This window comes from Phyllobates terribilis, unplaced genomic scaffold (assembly GCF_046119375.1).
Source record: "Phyllobates terribilis strain yellow unplaced genomic scaffold, ASM4611937v1 Scaffold_3__8_contigs__length_932513732, whole genome shotgun sequence".
Lineage (NCBI taxonomy): Eukaryota > Metazoa > Chordata > Amphibia > Anura > Dendrobatidae > Phyllobates > Phyllobates terribilis.
The window spans coordinates 315,118,435-315,142,673 of NW_027362763.1; the positions used below are offsets into that span (position 1 = coordinate 315,118,435).

At 46.2% G+C, this 24,239-nt stretch overlaps 1 protein-coding gene across 1 annotated transcript in view; it reads right to left on the reverse strand.

Annotated features, from left to right (window-relative positions):
* Positions 1-1,460: 1,460 nt before the first annotated feature.
* The window catches only part of LOC141258083 (fetuin-B-like), a 53,923-nt gene continuing 31,144 nt past the window's right edge, over positions 1,461-24,239 (reverse strand). Inside the window, exons 2-7 of the mRNA XM_073673089.1 lie at positions 20,743-20,853; positions 16,317-16,404; positions 13,907-14,064; positions 13,136-13,243; positions 10,858-10,953; positions 1,461-2,118 (exon numbers count right to left, since the gene is read on the reverse strand). Coding sequence (XP_073529190.1) covers positions 1,558-2,118; positions 10,858-10,953; positions 13,136-13,243; positions 13,907-14,064; positions 16,317-16,404; positions 20,743-20,853 — 1,122 coding nt within the window. The 3' untranslated portion in view covers positions 1,461-1,557. The remainder of the gene's footprint in view (positions 2,119-10,857; positions 10,954-13,135; positions 13,244-13,906; positions 14,065-16,316; positions 16,405-20,742; positions 20,854-24,239) is intronic.

Sequence of the window (24,239 nt, forward strand, 5' to 3'; positions counted from 1 at the left end):
TCTCAAATCTAAATATTTCTCATGAAATATAAATCGCAGTATGGACTAGTGTCTTCGGTATTTCGGATGAGACTTACCTATTCAAGTCTATGGGGGCGTAAAAAAAATCGAATCCCATATGGATCAGTAGTATAGATTCCAATGATTAGAGATACAGTACATTACAAATTGTCTCTTCAGAGAGGAAGAGAACTAGAATTCTAGTGCCACCTATAGGAAGTAGCAATCCTAAAAGACAATATTGACCCTCTGACGAGTCTTGTCACATGACTTAAGATGAAAGCCAGAACCAGAAACTCAATTTTCAGATACTCTGTTTCGGGGTACTGCCCCTCGAACTCACACTTTTGCACTGATGAGGGGCAGTACCCCGAAACACAGTGTCTGCAAATTGAGTTTCTGGTTCTGGCTTTCATCTTAAGTCATGTGAAAAGGCTCATTAAAGGGTCAATATTGACTTTTAGGATTGCTAATTCCTATAGGTGGCAGTAGAGTTCTAGTTCTCTTTCTCTCTGAAGAGACAATTTGCATATTTCCCAGAGGAGCATTGAGGCTTAAAAAGTCTCCTCACCTTGACATGCTTAACGTGTCACTCTCCGCAAGGAGAAATGTTACCCCTTAGATACATATACATTGCAATTATTATTAGGAAACTGTATTTGGGCTTGTAAATTTTCATAACAAATGTATAAAAAAATGGATGCCATACAGATTGTATACGGAAGACATATGGAAGACAATGCAGATGAAAAGTTGGCTTTTTTTTCTGTATGCAAAATGAACAATTTTTTTTATACATTTGTCTGAACCTAGCCAGCGTACAACACACAAGCATAACTGAATTACCTAAAAGAGCATATTGCTACCACTGGGTATACAGGGCCTTTTACTGTGAAATGCACTACTAATCACAATGAACTGTAACCGTCATATATATATTGTGCCTTATCAAAGTGACAACTGCCACTTAACATTTTTGCAACTATGGAGAATTTGTGCATCAGTTGTCAAAAAAAAGAAAAGTTCTCTAACAGTTTTCGGTTTGTGATCATTTTTTTATTTATAGATGAACCCTCCATCTTGTAGCATCTCCTACACATGTATATTCAATCTGCAATTAAACGGGTAGTCTTCTTTTTCTTTAGAGTTAATAGAGGAAAACCATCCTAGCGAAAGAAAAAAAAAATGCCAGAATCCACCCCCTGTTCTAACTCTGCTTTTCCGCTGGGGTGCTGGAACGATAGTGATGATGTCCCATCCTCTGGTCACCTGACCATACAGCCAATTAGTGACCTTAGCAGTCAGATCACTAGTGGTCATGATGACCTCATCACTTCTAGACAGATGCAGTCTGTCGATGCCTCAGTGTTAGAGACTGGGGCTGATTATGGTGGTATGCTTTCCCTTTGAAATTAATACAATCGAAATGTTGTGTTTCATTTTAAACAGGACACACACCATTTTAAACTTTGTTTTCCATATTTATTTTCTTTTCTGACTGGTGTTCTTCACAAAATAGGAGTACAAGATTGTTATATCACACATTTTAGATTATGTCTATTTTGGAAGTCGTGTTGGTTCTTGTGTTCCTCCTATACTGGGAACATTTTCAGTAACCGGAAAATTCTTAGCTGGACCAGGGCATTGATCTGATATTGAGGTCTTCTCAGGAAAAGGACGAATAAATGATTTTGATGGTTTTCCTTCCCATTTTCTGTCAGGTTTTGGTCCTTTACCCTTCTTTTCTTGTTCTACAGGAGAACCTGTAGTTGGTGTTTCATTTCCAGAAAGATATGAAATGGTGCCCACTGTTTTGGGTGGACGGGATGGAGGACCATGAGGCCTCTGTGGTTGGCTATGATGATGTTCATAATTGTGTAGATGTTCATGATCATGCTCATGACTTCCACTGTCATTGTGATGATCATGTTTGTGATCATGTTTGTGGTCATGTTTATGTCCATGTTTATTACCATGCTTAGCATGCCCATGCCCTCGTTTGTGACCATGCTTTTGTCCTCTTCCTCTGTCACCATGCTTTCCATGATCTTTTTTGTCATTACTTGGTTGATCAGTAGGATGGCCTTCATTATGTTTCTGTTCTTCCACAACAGCCGCCTAAAAATAAAGACATTATTATCTTTAAGTAAAATTAGTTTAAGATGATGTGATATCAATTGTTGCAATAAAACTGTACTGAATAAAATTTCACAGAACTACAGTGCAACTTTAAATATTAAAAATGAATTGTGAACTTGTTTAATAGCCACAATAGTGAACAGTTTACAGGCACCTAGGCTCTGATTCATTAAGACTGGCGTTGCACACACCATTCTTAATGAAGGGGTATGGTGGAGTAATAGGAGTCTGATTCAATAAGAGGTGCACACCACTTAATGAATCAGACACATCTTACAAGTGATGTGTGCCTCTGTGTGCCTTGCCACAAATCTTACTCTCTCTCCGGGGTAATAAATTGGTTAGTTGAGCATTGCCACGTCCCATTTCAGCCCCAGCACCTCCCATTTTGGTGGAGCTGGCTTGGACTGGTGAAAAAATGTCATGTTGTGCAGAAAACTGGCGTAACCACTTTGATATATGGACGCTTGGTCTTTTTTGTAATATATTTTGGTCTAGAAAACCGACATCTCAATATATTTCTAATCAAGATAGCACGCGGGATGTGATACTAATGTGACACCCCAGGGGTCTGGTTGCCACAGTGATAGAGATATTACGTCTAAGAGCAGGTGGGAGGTCCTTTGGTCAGGGATCCTGTGCATGCCACACCTCCTGCCCAGTCTTGGGAGGGGAAGGACTTCCCCTATATAAACCCGGGGCTGAGGCAGAGTGAGTGAGAAAGAAGACAGAACAAGAGTAGAGAAGAGAAACAGCATAGCAAGAAACATCAGGAGCTCTGTGGGGAGCAGTGTTACAACGAGTCAGGGGCTGGCAGCTACAGAGCTCGCCCTGACTGAGAAGATTCTTACCGGACCCGGAGTCCGAGGCTGTGGGGACTAACTCCTACCCAGCAGCAGAAACCGTCCGGCAGAGGATTTCAGGTCCTCTGGCCCAGAAGCCCGAAGGCACGGTCACACGCGTGGGACCATCACCGCCATCGTGGAGCGGAAGCCATTAGAAGGCCCCGAGTCACCGGCCATACGGGTGAGCACCACACGGTACACTCAGGGACGTGGGCTACTTATTCCCGCCTCTAGCAAGGTAGCCAGAAGAGTACAGTTAGTTTGGGAGGCCTACAACTCCGCCTGGCCAGGGGAGATCCCATCTGCTCAAGGACTGACCAGGCCCCTATCACTAGCAAGTACTCCGGGAGGGTCTATCTTTGTCACCAGTAAAGACCCTGAACTACACCGCACCGTCTCTGAGTGGTTCCTGCTACCCCCATCATCCACGTCGGCTGCCCTGAGGCCATACCCCTCCCGTTGGGGGTTATACCATCCACGCTGCACCATCCTTCCACCGGCCTCAGCGGTCTGCCCTGCAGCGGCAGCTCCATAGCTGCATTCAACGGGTGGCGTAGTCACCAACCATCTACTGCTAGTACATCGCCGCTCAGTTTGACTCCCTGGGCGCGGACCGGGTCGCCGCCACGAGACTACAACCCTCAAGAGATCCGGCTCCGGGTAAGCTCCCGCGTGCGCAACGCAGCGCGACACAGGCCCAGGGGCGCGTCAACTTTGGCGTAGTCGGCAGGATCTCGTGCCCGCAACCACCGGGTACTGCGTGCCTGAAAAGCAAAGACTGTTCAAACTTACCAGTGGTGAAGATTCCCGCTATCCGTGGAGGTTTCCTGCCATCCGGCGCCATCTTCTACATTCTTCCCGCCATCCGTGGAGTTTTCCCGCCATTGGACGCCATCTTGAGGACGCCGCGCGGGAAGAAGAGGGGCGTGGACTCCGAAAGCGCGCGAGAACTGAAGCCCCGCCTCACGTCCGGACGTTGCGTAAGGTCCTGGAAGGAGCCCAGCAGACGCCGACGTCACAGGAGCGCGACGGAAGGTCCTCAACCCTGACGATCCACTGCGGAGCCGCGGCCTACGGAAGAGGATCATCGCAAGGTAGGCCACGGTCCACTAGGGGGGAGGAAGATGTCGGATACGGAGGAGAGCTTCACTGCCTCAACCCCCGCCAGCGCTACCGCTGCTGCAGTTATGCCCTTCACCATGCCCTATATCCCGGGAGCAGCTTGGCTACCCCAGTACTCAGGGGAGTCACATACCCTGCATGACTTTAGAGAAAAGCTGGATAGCCTCTTCCAGGTGTACCCCCTCACAGAAGAGCAAAAAGTGAGCATCCTGGTGGCCCAACTAACCGGGGCAGCCAAAAGGGAAGTAAAATCCTGGCCACCTGGGAGGAAGACTGTCGCAGGGATACTAACCCGGCTGAAGGACACCTTTGATACCCGCACCTCTGCCGAGATTAAGCTTAGATTCTACGGGTGCAAGCAGCGAGCGCATGAGAGTATAAGGGACTATGCACTAAACCTACAAGAGGCCCTGAGGGCCATAAAGCAGACCGACCCTGATGGGGTGGGAAACGAGGACAGGCTGTTGACTGAACAATTTATAGAGGGTTTATATTGCAATGCCCACCGAACCCAGTTGCGGGCAATGGCCTTACAAGATCCCCATCTGGACTTTGCACAGTTCAAGGACAGAGCCATCCGGGTGCTCCGAGAACCGGCACCGGGTGGCGTTGTGACCCACAGGCGCCCAGCTATCACTTACCACCAGGAGGCGGCGCCCTTGTCGGCAGGGCCTGTGGGAGCTGATGCGCAGGCTTTGGACAATGACCCGGCTCCAGACCTACGCCATCAGGTCCAAGAGCTAGCTAAGAGCGTTGCTGCGCTAACCCGAACTGTGCAGTCTTTACAGGTTTCCACCCCAGGGAAGATCCAGCTGGCATCCGGACCGGAGGACATCCCGTGGCGTCGACCAAGGAGGACCCCACCGGCCAGAGGAAGACCCAGTGACCGATACAGCGAGGACGGACGACCCATCTGCCGCCGCTGCAATCAACCCGGACATATGGAAAGGTACTGTTCTTTAAACGGGCACAACCTGGGGTAGAGGGCCAACCCCCAGGAAAAAGATCACCAGGCCCATCGAACTGGCGCGACAGATATGTGGGAGGACGTCCAGTCTTGCCTGTGGTACTGGATGGCATTCCCATGAGTGCCCTACTGGACACCGGGTCACAGGTCACCACTATCCCGTACGTGCTCTTTAAGCAGTACTGGAATGACTCGGATATTACCCGCTACCCTGACGACGACTTGAGTATCATCGCCAGCAATGGCCAGCCCGTGCCACAGATCGGATTTAAAGAGGTGACCATCAAAATCGGTAGAGTCGAACTGGCAGCACAGGGACTGATCATTGTAGACATTGACAAACATGAGAGCCACCCAAAAATAACTCTAGGAACTAATGTAATTGAGAATTGTCTTGCAGAGGTGATTTTCCTTCTACAGCAGGTTGCCAAGAACGCCAGCTCCGGCGAGCAGCGAGTGCTCCAGAAAGAGATCCGGGCACTGATGCGACGGCAACAGGTGGAACTCTCCGGCGGTGAGATTGGTAGCGTAAGAATGTGTGACCCTTTCCCTATTGCCATGCCCCCAAAAAGCGAAATGATGATTTGGTGCCGGGCAGCTATTGGTCTGAGAGGTAGAGATTACCAGGCAATGGTAGAACCAGTTTACTCAGACAGTAGGCCCACCATTTTGACAGCACGGGGGGTGGTCAATGTACGCCATGGGAGGGTGCCCGTTCGCATAATCAATATCGGGGAGAGGGAAGTGTACCTGCCCCGGTATGCCACGCTAGCAAAATTATATACCATCAACCAAAACTCTATACAGTCTGTGGAACCCTTGCCTCCATCTCACCCGGAGGAAGGTAACGGCTCTAAGAAAGTAATGGAGGATTGGTGTCAGCAACTACACTTGGGAACTGACTCCACTCCCTCCCACCAGAGACAGGGAGTCTACCGGGTGGTTCAAGAGTATGAGAGAGTGTTTAGTAAACACCCGTTAGACTTCGGGCGAGTCAAGGGGGTAGAACACCGCATCCCCACGGGAGATCATCCTCCCATAAAAGAGAGGTATCGACCCGTACCCCCTGCACATTACCAACACGCCAAGGGGATGCTTAGAGACATGAAGGAGGCTGGGGTAATCCGGGATAGCTGTAGCCCCTGGGCAGCCCCGCTAGTTTTAGTCAAAAAGAAAGACAACACCATGAGGATGTGTGTAGATTACCGGAAAATCAACCGTATCACACACAAGGATGCGTACCCCTTACCAAGGATAGAGGAGTCATTGGCTGCTTTAAGATCTGCTAACTTCTTCTCTACCTTGGATCTCACTAGCGGGTACTGGCAGGTTCCTGTAGCAGAGGCGGACCGGGAGAAGACCGCATTCACCACCCCGATGGGACTTAGTGAGTTCACCTGCATGCCGTTCGGACTCTGCAACGTCCCAGGAACCTTCCAACGATTAATGGAGTGCTGTCTGGGCCACAGAAACTTCGAGACGGTCCTGTTGTACCTGGACGATGTCATCGTATACTCCAAAACTTATGAGGACCACCTGAAACACCTGGCGGAGGTGTTCGAAGCTCTGGCGAGTTACGGCCTAAAGGTGAAACCCTCCAAGTGTCACCTCCTGAAACCAAAGGTGCAGTACCTGGGACACGTGGTGAGCGCTGACGGAGTGGCTCCCGACCCCGATAAGATCACCGCAATTAAGGGATGGCCAAGCCCCTCCAGCATAAAAGAAGTGCGGCAGTTCCTCGGGTTGGTAGGCTACTACCGAAGGTTTATTCCCGGTTTCACCAAAAAGGCAGCGCCTATGCAGGACCTCCTGATAGGCCAGTCCCGGAAGGCCAAGAACCAGAAGCCGCCCTTCAAATGGGAAGAGCTAGAAGAAGAGTTCTTCCGCCAGCTGAAGATGGCCCTCACGGGGGATGAAATCTTGGCGTACCCGGATTATAGCCAGCCCTTCATCCTCTACACCGACGCCAGTAACATCGGGCTAGGAGCCGTACTGTCCCAGATCCAGCAGGGGAAAGAACGAGTAATCGCCTACGCCAGCCGAAAACTGCGACCCACCGAAAGGAACCCCGAGAATTATAGCTCATTTAAGCTAGAGTTCCTGGCCGTGGTATGGGCAGTCACTGAGCGCTTTAAGCATTACCTTGCTTCTTCCCGGTTCACTGTGTACACGGATAACAACCCGTTGACACACCTGGACACGGCAAGACTCGGTGCCCTGGAGCAGAGGTGGATGGCCCGTCTGTCCAACTACGAGTTCATAATCAAATACCGGGCAGGGCGCTCCAATACTAACGCGGACGCCCTGTCCAGGATGCCCAACCTGCCGGACGAAGGAGAAGATCCGGAGGGACTGGAAGAGATTGAACTCCCTGCGTTCCACCGTCATGGGACTATCCAGTATTCCCACCGGGTAAGGAGTAAGCAGGCTGCTACGTTGAACCCCTTACCTCACTACAACTGGGCGGAAACGCAAGACAGCGACCCTGCCGTCCGACTGGTGAAGGAGATGCTGACTCGGCCGGAGGCTCGCCTTGAACCAGACGCTCCGGAGGAAGCCAAACAACTATGGGCAGAGAAGAGTCGACTGTTCCTTTACAAAGGGAAGTTGTGCCGCAGAATGGTTAACTCCCGGACGCATGAATTACTCTGGCAAGTAGTGGTGCCACGCAGAGACGCAGCCATGGTGATGGAGGCATACCACGACGGAGCTGGACACTTCGGGTGGAAGAAGCTGGAGTTCCTGCTGCGCGAGCGATTCCACTGGGTAGGCATGAGGGGAACCATTGAGAAGTGGTGCAGAGACTGTGGCCCGTGCAACCTGAGAAGGAAGGACCGCGCCAGCCAGAAGACTCCCCTGCAGTCCATCGTCACCCGGCAACCGTTGGAACTGGTAGCCTTGGATCATGTAAAACTGACCCCAAGCAGAAGTGGCTACGTCTACGCGTTAACCATCGTGGATCATTACTCCCGGTTTCTGGTTGTCGTCCCCGTCAAGGACTTAACGGCTCAAACAGCAGCTAGAGCCTTCCAGCAGCACTTTTGCCGTCCACACGGGTACCCGGACCAAGTGCTGACGGACCAGGGACCTGCCTTTGAAGCGGAGGTCTTCCAGGAATTCTGCAATCTGTATGGCTGCCGGAAGATAAGGACGACACCCTACCATCCGCAGACTAATGGACTTTGTGAAAAAATGAACCAGGTGGTAATGGATCTTCTAAAAACGTTGCCCCTGGAAGAATGCAGTCTGTGGCCTGAAAAGTTGCCCGATCTGGTGGACCTATACAACCACATCCCAGTAGGTTCCACCAACTGTACCCCGGCTTACCTAATGAGGGCAAGACCTGGTAAGTTACCTGTTGACCTGGAAATGGGAGTCCTGACACCCGAGGACACTTCACCAGAAACAGACTGGGACACAGAGAGGCAGCAGCAGTACCGGAGAGTACAGGAGAGCGTGGAGCGAAGTCTCTGTCAGGCTAGGGAAAGACAAGAGAAAACTTACAACCAGTATGCTCCCGCTGTTCCCCTGGTACCCGGAGAGCAGGTCTTGAAGAGGAAGAGACGGCTCCACAAGTTGGACGACCAGTGGGAGAAGGACCCGTACACCGTACTGCCCTCAAGCCACGAAAACCCGAAGGTCTGTACCATCAGTAAAGACGGAGGGGAAACCACAGCCATTGTATCCCGGGACCACCTGAAGAAGTGTCCCGAACAACTGAGGAACCCTGAAGAGGAACAAGAAGACCATCGACCCGTAGAGGAAAGGGAAGATATGGTTAGTACCGTGCTCGGGGACTTCCCTCGGTCTTGGACTCAAGTCAATGGTGCAGTTGTGGTACCCGTACTCACCTTCCTCCAACCATCATCCCAAGAACCTACGGAGCAACCGGTAGAGCTGGAAGAACAGCCGGTCCAGGAGGCAGAAGACTCTACACAAGCAGACCCGGAAAATCAACCCTCTGCTTATAGTGAGCCTGCCATACCCCTAGTGAGCCAGAGGGCCCATAGACAGCTGCCCAGTTTACCCTTGACAGCTCCTACACCCTGTAGTTCAGGGCCAGACAGTCAGCTCCGTAGGTCCACTAGGGCCACTAGAGGCCAGCTACCCGCACGTTGGAGGATCTAAATGTTTAAGCTATCTTATAATGTTTACTTGTTTATAGTTGCTTGTGTATAATTTTGTGTTTCTAGTTCTTTTTAGGAGTCCCTGGTGGATTTACCGGGAATCCTTGTACATAGTTGGAGCGTAACCCAGGATGGACTAAAGACTGTTAAGGACTCGGGGCAGGACAGGCCCCTACCTGGTTACGTCTCCCTATTTTGGTGAAATGGACACCTTGCTTTTCAAAACTGCACCCGGTTGCGGACACGCCGTAACCATCTTATGTGTTTTTCTTATTGTATTGTTATTGTTATACCTTGTTATGTTTTTCTAAAAAAAAAAAAAAAAAAAATATGTTTAGTCCCGGAGTACTAAATTTCACTAGGGGGGAATGTGACACCCCAGGGGTCTGGTTGCCACAGTGATAGAGATATTACGTCTGAGAGCAGGTGGGAGGTCCTTTGGTCAGGGATCCTGTGCATGCCACACCTCCTGCCCAGTCTTGGGAGGGGAAGGACTTACCCTATATAAACCCGGGGCTGAGGCAGAGTGAGTGAGAAAGAAGACAGAACAAGAGTAGAGAAGAGAAACAGCATAGCAAGAAACATCAGGAGCTCTGTGGGGAGCAGTGTTACAACGAGTCAGGGGCTGGCAGCTACAGAGCTCGCCCTGACTGAGAAGATTCTTACCGGACCCGGAGTCCGAGGCTGTGGGGACTAACTCCTACCCAGCAGCAGAAACCGTCCGGCAGAGGATTTCAGGTCCTCTGGCCCAGAAGCCCGAAGGCACGGTCACACGCGTGGGACCATCACCGCCATCGTGGAGCGGAAGCCATTAGAAGGCCCCGAGTCACCGGCCATACGGGTGAGCACCACACGGTACACTCAGGGACGTGGGCTACTTATTCCCGCCTCTAGCAAGGTAGCCAGAAGAGTACAGTTAGTTTGGGAGGCCTACAACTCCGCCTGGCCAGGGGAGATCCCATCTGCTCAAGGACTGACCAGGCCCCTATCACTAGCAAGTACTCCGGGAGGGTCTATCTTTGTCACCAGTAAAGACCCTGAACTACACCGCACCGTCTCTGAGTGGTTCCTGCTACCCCCATCATCCACGTCGGCTGCCCTGAGGCCATACCCCTCCCGTTGGGGGTTATACCATCCACGCTGCACCATCCTTCCACCGGCCTCAGCGGTCTGCCCTGCAGCGGCAGCTCCATAGCTGCATTCAACGGGTGGCGTAGTCACCAACCATCTACTGCTAGTACATCGCCGCTCAGTTTGACTCCCTGGGCGCGGACCGGGTCGCCGCCACGAGACTACAACCCTCAAGAGATCCGGCTCCGGGTAAGCTCCCGCGTGCGCAACGCAGCGCGACACAGGCCCAGGGGCGCGTCACTAATACTACTGATGATAACAAAACTAGTATAAAAATAATCTCAAACTGCTAGTTTAATAATCTGTGCTGTCTACAATATATTGTGTTAAATTAATAGAGGCAATCATATAGATGAGGATTAAGCAACAGTTGCATCATATCGCCATGACTCTCCATGTTAGAAAAAACAAAAGTAGATCTTTTTCTACTATTTAATGGGCAGTATGCCCTGACAATCTAACAATCATATTATGGGTAATATATAGTCATGATATTACTGATATTATAATATTATTAACATCATACCTCTGGTTCAAATATGTCACACTTGACATTCTTCACATTATTTTGGCCTGGTGTGTTCCAATGTGCTACAGCCATACCCTTACAGTAGCCAGTATGCTGGTGAAAATAGAAATACAATACATTACAATTAAATTTAGCATCTAACATACAAATATTGCCAATAATCTGTTATCAGCTACAGCATTTACTCAATTTTCCAGTAGAACTAAAATCATTATATGGAATCAATTGAAATCAAAAGAAGAAGTTAGCAGCTTCAGTTCCCATGTGTTCCTTCAGATTTGGGGTATATTTAAATATGCCCTCCTTTCCCTAATATAACAAATAAAAAGGCGTTTTCCGGAGAAAACAACCAATGTACTATCACAATCTATCTTTAACTTTATTATGTATAGGCTAAACAAATGCATTTTATTCAATGATATTGGATGTGAGAAAATAGCGCTTGTGACCCTAATGATGCAGGGCAGTCCGTACCAGCTCGAGTGCTGACCGGAGTGACTGGCTGCAGTCATCACATGTGCTTTAGTTATGACGTTACCTCTGCAGGCTGTCAACAAAGACTGAAGGCAGCGACCATGAGCTGGAGCTGGAGCAGTGGTCGGTTAATAAAGCTCTTTTTGGTATTTTTAAAAGGAATCGGTCACCAAGTTTTTGCTACCCCATCTGACAGCAGCATAATTTAGGGGCAGAGATCCTGATTCCAATGATGTGTTACTTACTGAGCAGCTTGTTGTTATTTTGATAAAATCACCATTTTATTTGCTAAAGGTTTAACAATTCTCTGAATGTTGACCTTTGTATAACTCTACCAACACCACCGATGGGCAGCTTTCCACCATTGTGCAATGTACACAGAAAGCTGCCAATCAGTGGTGGAGGTGGAGTTCTACAGAGCTCACTAATATACTTGTCTGTCTGTCAGCCGGTTTACAAGTCCTCTAATGATAATAAAACATTGATTGTATTCAAACTACACTTACAAACCCAATAAGTGATACATCACTGGAATCAAGGTCTCCTCTGCCACTTCAGATTAGGTGGGAAGAACCTGGTGACATATTCCCTTTAAACAGTGTTTTTTTTTTTTATTCTTTGTAACCCCCTCCCTCAAACATGTCATTTTAGGTGACTGTTCAGTGTAAGCTGTCGTGTATGTGTGTATAAATTAGGAATAACACCACTTCTGGACATTGAGTAACTTTCATTTTACCAGTTTTCCCCTCTCTAGCTCTAATTTTCAATTGTCTCTGACCTATCTGATCTAATGGCTGGTGATTAGCCGCTATGATGTATCCCATACACAGTACACACAGAGAAAGGGATTCCTCCTCTGTAGCATTCATACATAAGCAGTGGTAACTTGGACATTATACAGCAGTACTGAGCTGTGTGGCGGTGAATCCAGCACATAAGTACAATAAATGTGCTTATAAGCTGCAGCATGATCTGCCTGTGCCTTGCTGGTCTCACTGTGCTCAGTGCTCCTCACTTCCTCCTCCCCCTCCTTTCTTCATAGACTTCAATATGCTGTGTAACATGAAACTTAATTTCCTGGCAGTCTGTCTTGCTTTGACAAAAACACTTGGAAAAAAGAGTGTATGGTGAGTTCAGAAGAAAGGGAGAGGGTAGAATTGGCTCTGGGAATGTGTCAGCAGGATTTCACACCCCAAACTATTTATATAGCTCTTTCAAAGACAAGTCCAGCAATACCTTTACATGGCCAATCTGTTCCTCTATTACTGAAAAATCATCGTTTCATTGGATTTTCAAATGAGACTGAAGAACTATTTGTAGATCTGAAGCCTCTGTCACTCCAGCTCTATTCCCCAACTCCTAAACCACCTCCTCTTGTTTGACTGGCAACCTGTCTGCTGTGTGTGATTTCAGGCAAAGGAGCCATTGGTCATGCAGGAGGAAGCATGGCAGGGTATGGAGATAGAGCTGGACTTGCAGAGGCTTCAGATGTACAAATAGTTCTTAAGCCTCATTTGCATATTAATTAAAATGCTAATTTCTTAGGAACGGCCATGTAAAAATATTTGGGACTTGTTTTTGAAAAAAGTTATATGCACATTTTGCGTTGTGAAATCCTTTTGACAAATTCCCTTTAAGTGGAGAAAGAAGCATATTTCCCTGATAAGATATATTACAAAGTTTCTTATATTCTTTTATGCAGTTGATTTAGACTAAGTTAGTTAAAGTAGGAGAAGAAGGCCTCACACGTGATAAAGAGAAAAAACTGAAATGAATACCATTACTCTCTTGATCTACTTACAGCAAATTCACATTCCAGGGGAACACACAGGGAGAAATCTTCAGCTGATTTGTTACAAGTAGACTCATGAATTGTAAATTCCACATGGTAAGCTGTTCCTGCAACCACCTAGGAAAATGAGTATATATCGTTAGTTAAAGGTGACCAACTCCAGTGAATTGTAACTGTATCTAGCACAATGTCTAGACTTTATGCTGGGTGCAGTCTAAAATGGCACTACGCAACACGCAAAAAATCATTGCAAAACCTCATTTTAATGCATGAAAAGTTGTGGCTTTATTGATACTCCAAAAATACATCTTTAGTCCTGCTACAAGGATAGAGCATAACATCTTCTTTCTTGACTATTGGGTAAAAACAGATTATAACAGAGTAACATCATAAAATGGGGTGCAGATCCTATGTGTTTCAAACAACTTCCCCATTCTAAATCATGGCCATGATTTGCTTATTTCTAGGAGAGAAAAGTAGTAACAAGTTCTCTTTTAATGACTAAAAAAGGCAAATGGCATAAGCATGGGATTTACAGTATATGTTGGAGGAAATTGGACAGCTCTGATTGAACAGACATTTGAAACATTCCAGCATTCATAGGGTTGTTTTATAGTGTCTGTATGTTTACTAATTGACCACTAACTCCATTCACAAATGTAGATGACAACATAATGCTCAATACTTTACAATTCTTGTGTGTTTTAAAAATGACATATTTGCACTTGCAATAAATTATGGATAATTATGGATAATTAGCTGCTTTTGTTTTATCTTTACCTGTCGAGCTCCTTTTGTGATGTTTCCAAGAATAAAGTATTTGATGTAGTCACTCTCCTTGTTAAACTTCTCCAAACTCTTCTCTGCAACCTCTTGAATTTTACTATTATTCAGTGGTATAGAAAAATGGCAACCAGGGCAACCAAACCCATCTGTAGCTGTTGAAATATAGAACATATAAAATTAATAATAATAATTCTAATAATTTAAATTGACTCTGACTAAATCCATGCAAAGTTTAGCTATTCTAATTGGATTTTTCTAACATTTTCTTAGTTGCGTTTTAATTCAAAATGCCATGATCCTTAAACAGCGTACAACATAGCAAAGGGATCTCATTGTTAAAAGATATCAGTCAGGAGAAGTGTATAAAAAATTCTAAGCAATTAGATGTACAGTGTAATGGAACACTGTGAAGATGGTCATCAAGAAGGGTCTTAAATTTGGCACAACAGTGACAGCACCTAGGACTTGACGTCCCTCAAAAATTCATAGTGCATACCTGCCAAACCACAATGTGCATTATGCGTGGGATTCTTTGGGAGATTAAGCTCAACCCCCCAAAGGAGCCCATGTGAAACGCATGAGATCTCAACACCCCGAAGAAGCCCAAGTGAAACGTGTGGGAGCTCAACTTCCCAAAGAAGCCCACATGAAATGCGCATAGGGGTTTGGCATGAGTGTCCTATGAACATGGGTAAGGTGTTCCTTTCTTTTTGACATTGCTCTTTCTATGCTCCACTTACATAGAGTTTTTATGCCACACCTGTGGGGTACATATAGACCATACTTGCAATGGATGTGTATTGCTTTGCAGGGATTATAAACATTTGCATATTGACAAGGCTTTTATGATATTGTCTAGTTTATCCCTTGCTTAGCTACTATGTTATACTAGCGTATTACTTATTTTTCTATACACCCATGCGACTTGTGTATTTCCTCTCTTTGAGCCCTCATTGGGAACATCGCTTTATATTTTCCTAAATATATGCTCTGACATTTATCACACCTTTTGGTGTAATCATGTTTTTTAATATATTATTGATAACATTTACATTTAAATGATTATTTGCAGGCTGTGACTTCTTATTTTTCCAGGTTGCATATAATGTTTGGAGTCCTCTTCTTCTTTAATAATTATTATTGTTAGTTCAGAATATCTTTTTCTTCAATATGTTCTGCCAAAACCTCGCCCAGTCGGCCAAAAGTATGTGGGAAATGTGTTAAGATCTGATGAGACCAGGGTTGAAGTTTTTGACCATAATTCCAAAAGGTATGTTTGGCACAAAGTCAACACTGTGCATCAACAAAAGCTCACCATATTATGCTTTGTGTCTGTTTTATTTCAGCAGCTAGAACTGGCACTTTAATCAGGGTGGAGGGAATTATGAACAGTTCCTAAAATCTTCAGGCCTCTAGTAAAAAGCTGAAGGTGAAGAGGGATTTCACCTTTCAGCATGACAACAACCTTAAGCCTATCTCCAAATCAACAAAATAATTGCTTTGTCAGAGATAGATCAGAGTTTTAGAATGGCCCTGTCAAAGGCCAGACCCACAATCTGACAGATTTGGAGATACTGCAAGGATGAGTGGGCAAAGATTGCCAATTCCAGATGTGCCATGCTGCTAGACTCCTACCCAAAAAGACTGACTGCTGTCAGGAATTTAAAGGGTACTTAAAAGTATTAGATGAAGGATGTGCATACTAATGCAACTACATTATTTTAGTTTTTTATTTTTCTTATTCCACCAGAAAAGATTTCTTTATTTTTCAATTGAATTGAACAGATATAGAAGACATAAAAGTTCTGAAATAATTCTTCTTGGTATGATTTTTTAAATGCTAAGCCTGATATTTTAACAGGGATGCGTACATTTTTATATCCACTGAACATATCCATTAACTCTTAACCCCCCCATATAAATTAGACTAATGTGAGACAAACCCACCAATATGGACAAGATTGGCTGACAGTCTAAAGTGTATGTGGGTGCCGGCTGACTGATGGTTGAGGAAGGTGTCGATGGTGCATATCTGATTTCTGACTGCCAGTGGCATTGTTCTCCACAAGATAAGCTGCTGGCCAATGTGTCAACAGGGGCTTTCTCATAGAGAACAGGAGAGTCAACTGAGATAGCTGGTGGCCAAATGATCTGCTAAAGCATAGTTCGGCTGACAGCCATCAAAATGAGTATGACCGGCTTCTGCTTGTTTCAATTTCACTCCAAACATTATCCAATAAACCTAATACTGCATTCCTTTTGTGTTTTGTCTTGTTACAACATCATTCCATCTCTAATACCTCTACCAGGACATATTTAACATCACACAACCTTCTACCAGTTTCATGGCTCCTACCCTTGAGTTACTGTATCTTTTTTTTGCTGTTTTAGCCAAAAGTCGTACCTGGACTCAATGTGCAATCATAGTTGTAGAGATGAGCAATCCTTTTTGGCTTATTCAAATTAAATATCACTTTGCATTGTCCAAAGACCTGCAGCAATAATGCAGATTTAAGAATTATCATAAAGAAGAATAAAAAGCAAGATTGCCACAAACACACAGTATTTTTACCATCAGGTATAATGTATATTTCCATGGAATGGACAGTTGAATAGAGAGGTAAAATAATTTCAAAGATTTAATGAGACTTATGGCAATATATAACTCTATTAATACCTACTTCCAAGGATAATCTTCTACCCAATTACATCAAGTTTGCAGAGCCAGAAAGTATGGTGCATGGATTCTGTTTTAAACACTAAGACCTGTGCATATTACTCACTGAGTGTTGTTTGGTTGTCTCTGGGATTGTGCTGCCTAACATGCGTTGCAGTTGTGCCTCCCTACATTTAATCAGACCAGGCAATACAGTATCCCTGGAACTACACTTTAGTCATGTTTTAATAAAATTATATGGATGTAACTATCCTTGAAAATACTTATTTTTAGAGGCCACAAGATTTTAAAAGTTATCAGTGAAACTGAACTCTACACATCAATATTGGGCAAAGTTGCCTATTTGTACAACAGTTGACAATGCACATTGGGGCATGTTTATAAATACTGGCTAATTCTTAGACAATGTAAACTTGGACTAGACAATCTTAAAATGCGCCAAATCTATCAAAGTGGTTCATACTGTTTGGTAAATCTAATTTTAAGACTGTATAGTCTAATTTTTCACCACTTATTAGTTGGCTTACTTTGGCACACTGTGTCATACAGCTGAGCCCCTTTTCCGAAAGTCATGGCATTTCCAGCAAGGCCCTTCTTACTATTTAGAGTATACAGAGTGTCTAAAACATGTCATAAATATTGTGGATATAAAAAAAGTTGTTGTTTTTTTTTTTTTGCTTATACAACAGAATTCTATTTAGATTAACAAATATGCCCCAATGTGTGGGGGAAGTTCAAGTGAACCCTGACTTCTGCCTGGAGTGGAAAGGAGGATTGAGCAGGTTGTGTCTCCCTCCAATTGGGAGAAAAGCACAGCCGGAAGTGTCTAGCACTCACCAATCTCTCTCTTCCTAATTAAAAGGGTTGTCCAAGTTTGGCACAAAAGTCTGCAGTCACTCTATGAATGTGGCCAGTAGTTTGCATATCCCATACTTGTGATCACATGACCGTCCGGTCTCACCACCGGCATTGGAGAATTCTGATATAGCCCGTCGGGTGCGCTGTGAGAATTCACAACTCTACATGATTACAGACCTTCCTGCCAAAACTGGACAATCCCTTTAAGCAAACCAACACACTTCCCAGATTCGAGTGTACATGTTTAAGGACAAGTCAAAAGCCATAGCTGTTTATGTTCCAGCTATATTACAGGAATGGCAATCTTTTAATCTCATTGTCCCAGAGAAGGCATTGGCCAGAGTAAAGGCCCCGTCACACTTAGCAACGCTGCAGCGATCCCGACAACAATACGACCTGTCAGGGATCGTTGCTGCGTCGCTATGTGGTCGCTGGTAAGCTGTCAAACAGGCAGGCTCACCAACGATCAGGGGAGCAGCGACATCGTGGAAAGAATCTTTCCACAATGTCCTGCTCCTTGTTACCAGCCTGCTGAAGCAGGAGCAGGCTGGTAACCATGGTAAACATCGGGTTACTAGGGGCACACGCGCACCTATTAACCCGCTGTTTATCATGGTTACCACTCTGCTACGGTGAGCGGGAGATTACCGCTCACTTTAGCAGGCTTTTAACCATGATAAACAGCGGGTTACTAGGTGCGCGTGTGCCCCTAGTAACCCGATGTTTATCATGGTTACCAGCCTGATCGCTGCTCCCGCTGGTCACACTCAGCGATGTGTGCTGACCAGCGGGAGAGCAACGACCAAAAAATGGTCCAGGACACTTTGCAGCGATCAGCGACCTCACAGCAGGGGCCTGATCGTTGCAAAGTGTCACACATAGCGACATCGCTGGTGAGGTCGCTGTTGCGTCACCAAAACCGTGACTCAGCAGCGATCTCGCTAGCAATCTCGCTATGTGAGACGGGGGCTTAAAGGTTCAATGGGATGAGGTTTTAGAAGCACAAGGTAAAGGGGTAATTTGTCTTTTCATATCCAGAAAGATTTGGGGCTGCAGCAGAGAGTTGGCACTGGAGCAACATGGCTTATATACTGCTGACTTTGTTATATTTACATAAAAGAACCCAATGGAATTAAAAAAAAATTAAAATAAACACGCCCTTTAAAGGCTATGGGAAGATGATAATAGCTCCAGTTGCAATCAAATTTATTCAACCACTTTTACAAATGAAAGAGAGCGTGTAATGTCTCCAATCGTTGTTAACCTGTAGATAGGGGGTTAATCTGCAGGTTAATAGCATTCTAAAGCTGTGCAGCTGCCGCATTGAAGCCCCAGCTAATGGTAGGAAATGAACTTTATTCCTCCCAACAGCCGCTGGCTTTCAGTAATGGAGGCGTGGCCTGCGCGGCTTTAGTAACTGCTCAGCACATAGTGAGCGGCGGCAGCACAGACCGACAGCCGGCTCAGCACTGATGCACTGCTGAGCCGGCTGTCAGTGCTGGGGCTGGTTACAACCTCCTGGCAGCTGTTAGAAGAGTTTTTAGTGTGACATAGCTAAACTGAGCAGCACTGCCCCTCCATCAACACTGTCTGATGCAGGAGGTTAGACCAGGAGAACAGAGCTGTATCATTACATCTCACATGTAGAGAAATCTGCTCTAAGCTGTGGTGGACAGACGTTCTTTCCTTTGAATGTTGCTTTCTGCTTATGATTGGTCAGCTCAGTAGCATACACGAAGAAGTATCCTCCTGTAGAGAAAATGCTGATAACATCCACTTGAATTTTAAAAAAGTTAATTCATTAGGTGCAAAAACTACTTTGATTGCTAATAGCTCCACAAAAAAGAGACAAAATAGGGAGAGAGCATAAAAAATTAAATAAAGTTTTATTTTGCTTTGCAGTTATTCTTAGGCTGTGTGCTCACTATGCGTTTTCTTAAGCGTTTCCGCAGCAGCAATTCCACAAAAACGCTTAAAAAACGTTTGTCAGTAGGTCTGCTATGTTCCCCAATGATAATCCGCATGTGCTGTGCACATTCTGCGGAAATTTCCGCTGCGGATTATCATTGCGGAAAAATCCGCAGCACTACCAATTATTTTGCAGAATCACAGCGTTTTTGCCGCCATTGACTTGCATTGAATCGCTTAATATCCGCATGACTACATGTGCACATGCGGATATTATGCAATTTAATGAGCGGATGGTACCCGGGCCTGGAGAAGAGGAGACTCTCCTCCAGACCCGGGTACCATAGTACCTGTTAAAAAAAATAATTTAAAATAAAAAAACACATTATACTCACCTTCTGATGGCCCACGATCTTCTATCCGGTACGTCTTGGCTCCCGATGGAGTAAAGTGACCTTTCATGACATGTCATTCAGTCACGTGACAGGTTACGCGACTGCTGACGTCGGTGGTTGCGTGACCTGTCACATGACTAAATGACGTCATGGAAGGTCCTTTTACACCACCGTGAGACCCCGGGGAGACTGGACGCATCGGATAAGGAGACCGGGGGCCATAGGAAGGTGAGTATAATGTGTTTTTTTTATTTACCATTTTTATTCTTTTTTTTAACTAACTTGGTCACACTATATAAAATCCATGCATGGATTTATATAGTGTGATCAAGTTGTCAAGCACTTTCCAAGTGATGCTAAAATTGCTTGGAAAGCGCTTGACAACTCGCATGCTAAATCGCATGTGCAAAATGCTTCACTTACACTTGTCCCTGGCAGGAAAAACGCATGTAAAATCCACATGTGTTTTTTCTGCCTGGGAGCAGAAACACTCAGGAAAAATCCGGAGCATTTCCGCATCGTGGGCACTTAGCCTTACAGTTTGTGTCCAGTTCCGCATGAATATTTTGGTGAAATGTCCTCTTTAAGTAAAGTAGCAAAATTTAAAACTGTCTGCTGTTTGCAATAAACTCATCAAACATGAAAAATGTAAAGAACTAATAATATAATAATAGTTTTTATTTTTATAGCGCCAACATATTCCGCAGCACTTTACAAATTTTAGGGGGGACATATACAGACAATACAGAATAAGCATATCTCATATCGAAAGGAGTGAGGGCCCTGCTCGCAAGCTTACAGTCTATGAGGAAATGGGGGAGACACAACTCTACATAACTGATATAACAAACGGTTTCTCTAAATTCTACATAAAATACCACTGCTAATGACTACTGCAGTGTCAAAATTATTCAGGCCCTTCAGGACAAGCATCTTTAGTACTCTTGATGGTTAAATAAAGACTGAAACAATGATTGTTCTGATGTACTTACTGCTTCATGATGAGGCTTGGCATCACAATCTTTCCACAGTCGTCGGCTCAGTACATGACATTGAGTTTCCAAAACATCTATTGTCAGGTAAAATACAAATCCATTCTCCTCCTGTAAATCAAAAAATGTTCATGTGTCACTTTCACATCTCAACAACAAATGGTTGGAATATACTAAATTTCACCAAATATATATTTCATTATCAACCCAAACTAACACTTCCATACACACCAAGCGTCGCAGCCTTCAACCTGGCATTAGATGATGCTTACATAGCCTAGGAAGTCAGAATTATTAAGCGGGGATGGTGGGGTCACATTTTACCCCTATCAGATTACTTTCTATGTTATATTCATAAGCTTTACAGTGAAACATCCTTGAGATAACCTGCAAAAGTTGCATTGAAAAGTGGCCTTCTAGGTGGCACGGCCCTTCTTACAGGGGTTATCCCACAAACGAAAGTTGATTTTAATCAACAGATCTTGTAATAATAATAACTTCCAGAATTGGATGTGTTTAAATAAAATGTTCCTGTGCTGATATAATCTTATAAATGTTACCCTGTGTAATGGCTGTGTCTGACCGTGTACAGAACACGGTCTGGTCATACCACAGCTTCTGGGCAGGGGAGGCAGCAAAAGAGTATAGACACCGCATGCAGAATTATTAGGCAAATGAGTATTTTGATCACTTCGATACTTTTTATACATCTTGTCCTACTCCAAGCTGCATAGGCTTGAGAACCAACCACCAATTAAGTAAATCTGGTGATGTGCATCTCTGTAATGAGGAGGGGTGTTGACTAGTGTTGATCGAGCACTAAAATGCTCGGGTGCTCGAAGCTCGGGCCGAGCTCACCATGATACTCGGGTGCTCGACCCGAGCAACGAGCCCAATGTTAGTCTATGGGAGACCCGAGCATTTTTGCGGCGGCACCCCCGGCAGTCTGTAGAAAGCCTAACAAGTGCCCAAAACGATAGTGACAGTGCTCAAATGACATGGGGACAGCATGGGGATCACCCCAGGAAGCATTTCTGACCCCCAGGTCACTGCTGTCGACAACGTGGCCAGAGGTATTAAGCCACTTTTACGGGCTCACAATAAAACGTTCAAAAACGAAACTGAAACTTTTTTCCTGTGAAATATGTTAAGGAATTTCTTTTCCAGGGTAAAGACTTGTGTATAAGGTAAAATAAATAACCAAAAACAAAAGTACTCCTCCACACCTTGGGCTATGTTCACAAGTAGCATTTTTTATGCGTTTTTGCACTTTTGTATTGCTTTCAACTGTGACAAATGCATTCACCGGGAAATGTCATTTTAACATTTTACAACCTTATCTGGCCATGTGCTGTGTGACACATGCATAAAGTGCTGAAAAGACATAGGAACACCATGGGGAAGACCCCTGGAAGCATCTCTGACACCCAGGTCACTGTCTAAAAGTGTGGCCATCATAAGTGATCCTTGCCGCATCACAAGATGCAGACTTGCAACTATCCCCGTGCAAGTTGTAGTCCCAGGGCAGTGTTCAATTGTACCTCCCCCATTCCTTGCAATACAAGCACAAGTATGCAGCAGGCACCCACCCACCCCCAGGCTGCAATATTATACTGCTTGCTTGCACTTGAAATTGGGCCTTTTAGGCATGTGGAGGCGGAATCTGGCCACCACGTCATGGCTGCGTTGGCGGCCTGGAATCCATACTCAGTCCCCAGCCACCCGATGGCCAGGTGTCCATGCTCGGTCCCCAGCCGCCCGGCGGCCGGGTGTCCACACACGGTTCCCAGCCGCCTGGGGGCAGCCGGGTGTCCATAAACGGTCCCCAGCCGCCCCTATTTCTCCTTGGAACATCCCCCCACACACTTTTCTTAGCCCGGCCTGCTTTAGGGCAGCATTGGACGAGCCCACCAGAGAACCAGACTCCTCCGGTGGGCCCTGGCTTCTCCATCAGGGGAGTTGAGAGTGCCAAGGTGAGGAGCATGATGATGATGACAGAAGTTAGCATCTGCTTTGTTTTCTTTTAATGCAAGTGTAAGTGTGCAGCCTGCCACCCACCCACCCCCAGACTGCAATGCCATACTGCTAGCTTGCACTTGAAATGGGGCCTTTTAGTTTGGAGGAGGCTGAAGCTGGCCACTACCTCATGGCTGCTTCGGCAGCGAGGTATCCATACTCAGTCCCCAGCCGCCCCTAATTGTCCTGGTGTGCCTTATACATAAGATTAAGCGCGTATACCAAAACATTACCTGGGCCCTCCCCAGAGCATTTAGTGGGAAGGAGAGCCTATTCCGCTGTAGTGTGTGCATGCCAAACCCCTGTTCATGGTACATGTGAAGATGCCTCCCACCCTGCACCTGTCGTTGCAGACTTGCAACTATCCCTGTTCAAGTCCTTGTCCCAGGGCAGTGTTCAATTGTACCTCTCCCATTCCTTGCAATGCAAGCGCAAGTATGCAGCCTGCCACCCACCCACCCCCAGGCTGCAAAACCATACTGCTTGCTTGCTTGCACTTGAAATTGGGCCTTTTAGGCATCTGGTGGCGGAATCTGGCCACCACGTCATGGCTGCGCTGGCGGCCTGGAACCCATACCCAGTCCCCAGCCGCCCGGCGGTCGGGTGTCCATGCTCGGTCCCCAGCCGCCCCGCGGCCGGGTGTCCACACACTGTTCCCAGCCGACTGGGGGCAGCCGGGTGTCCATAAACTGTCCCCAGCCGCCCCTATTTCTCCTTGGAACATCCCCCCACACACTTTTCTTAGCCCAGCCTGCTTTAGGGCAGCATTGGACGAGCCCACCAGAGAACCAGACTCCTCCGGTGGGTCCTGGCTTCTCCATCAGGAGAGTTGAGAGTGCCAAGGTGAGGAGCATGATGATGATGACAGAAGTTAGCATCTGCTTTGTTTTCTTTTAATGCAAGTGTAAGTGTGCAGCCTGCCACCCACCCACCCCCAGACTGCAATGCCATACTGCTAGCTTGCACTTGAAATGGGGCCTTTTAGTTTGGAGGAGGCCGAAGCTGGCCACTACCTCATGGCTGCTTCGGCAGCGAGGTATCCATACTCAGTCCCCAGCTGCCCCTATTTGTCCTGGTGTGCCTTATACATAAGATTAAGCGCGTATACCAAAACATTACCTGTGCCCTCCCCAGTGCATTTAGTGGGAAGGAGAGCCTATTCCGCTGTAGTGTGTGCATGTCAAACCCCTGTTCATGGTACATGTGAAGATGCCTACCACCCTGCACCTGTCGTTGCAGACTTGCAACTATCCCCGTTTAAGTCCTTGTCCCAGGGCAGTGTTCAATTGTACCTCTCCCATTCCTTGCAATGCAAGCGCAAGTATGCAGCCTGCCACCCACCCACCCCCAGGCTGCAAAACCATACTGCTTGCTTGTTTGCACTTTAAATTGGGCCTTTTAGGCACGTGGAGGCGGAATCTGGCCACCACGCCATGGCTGCGTCGGCGGCCTGGTATCCATACTCAGTCCCCAGCCGCCCG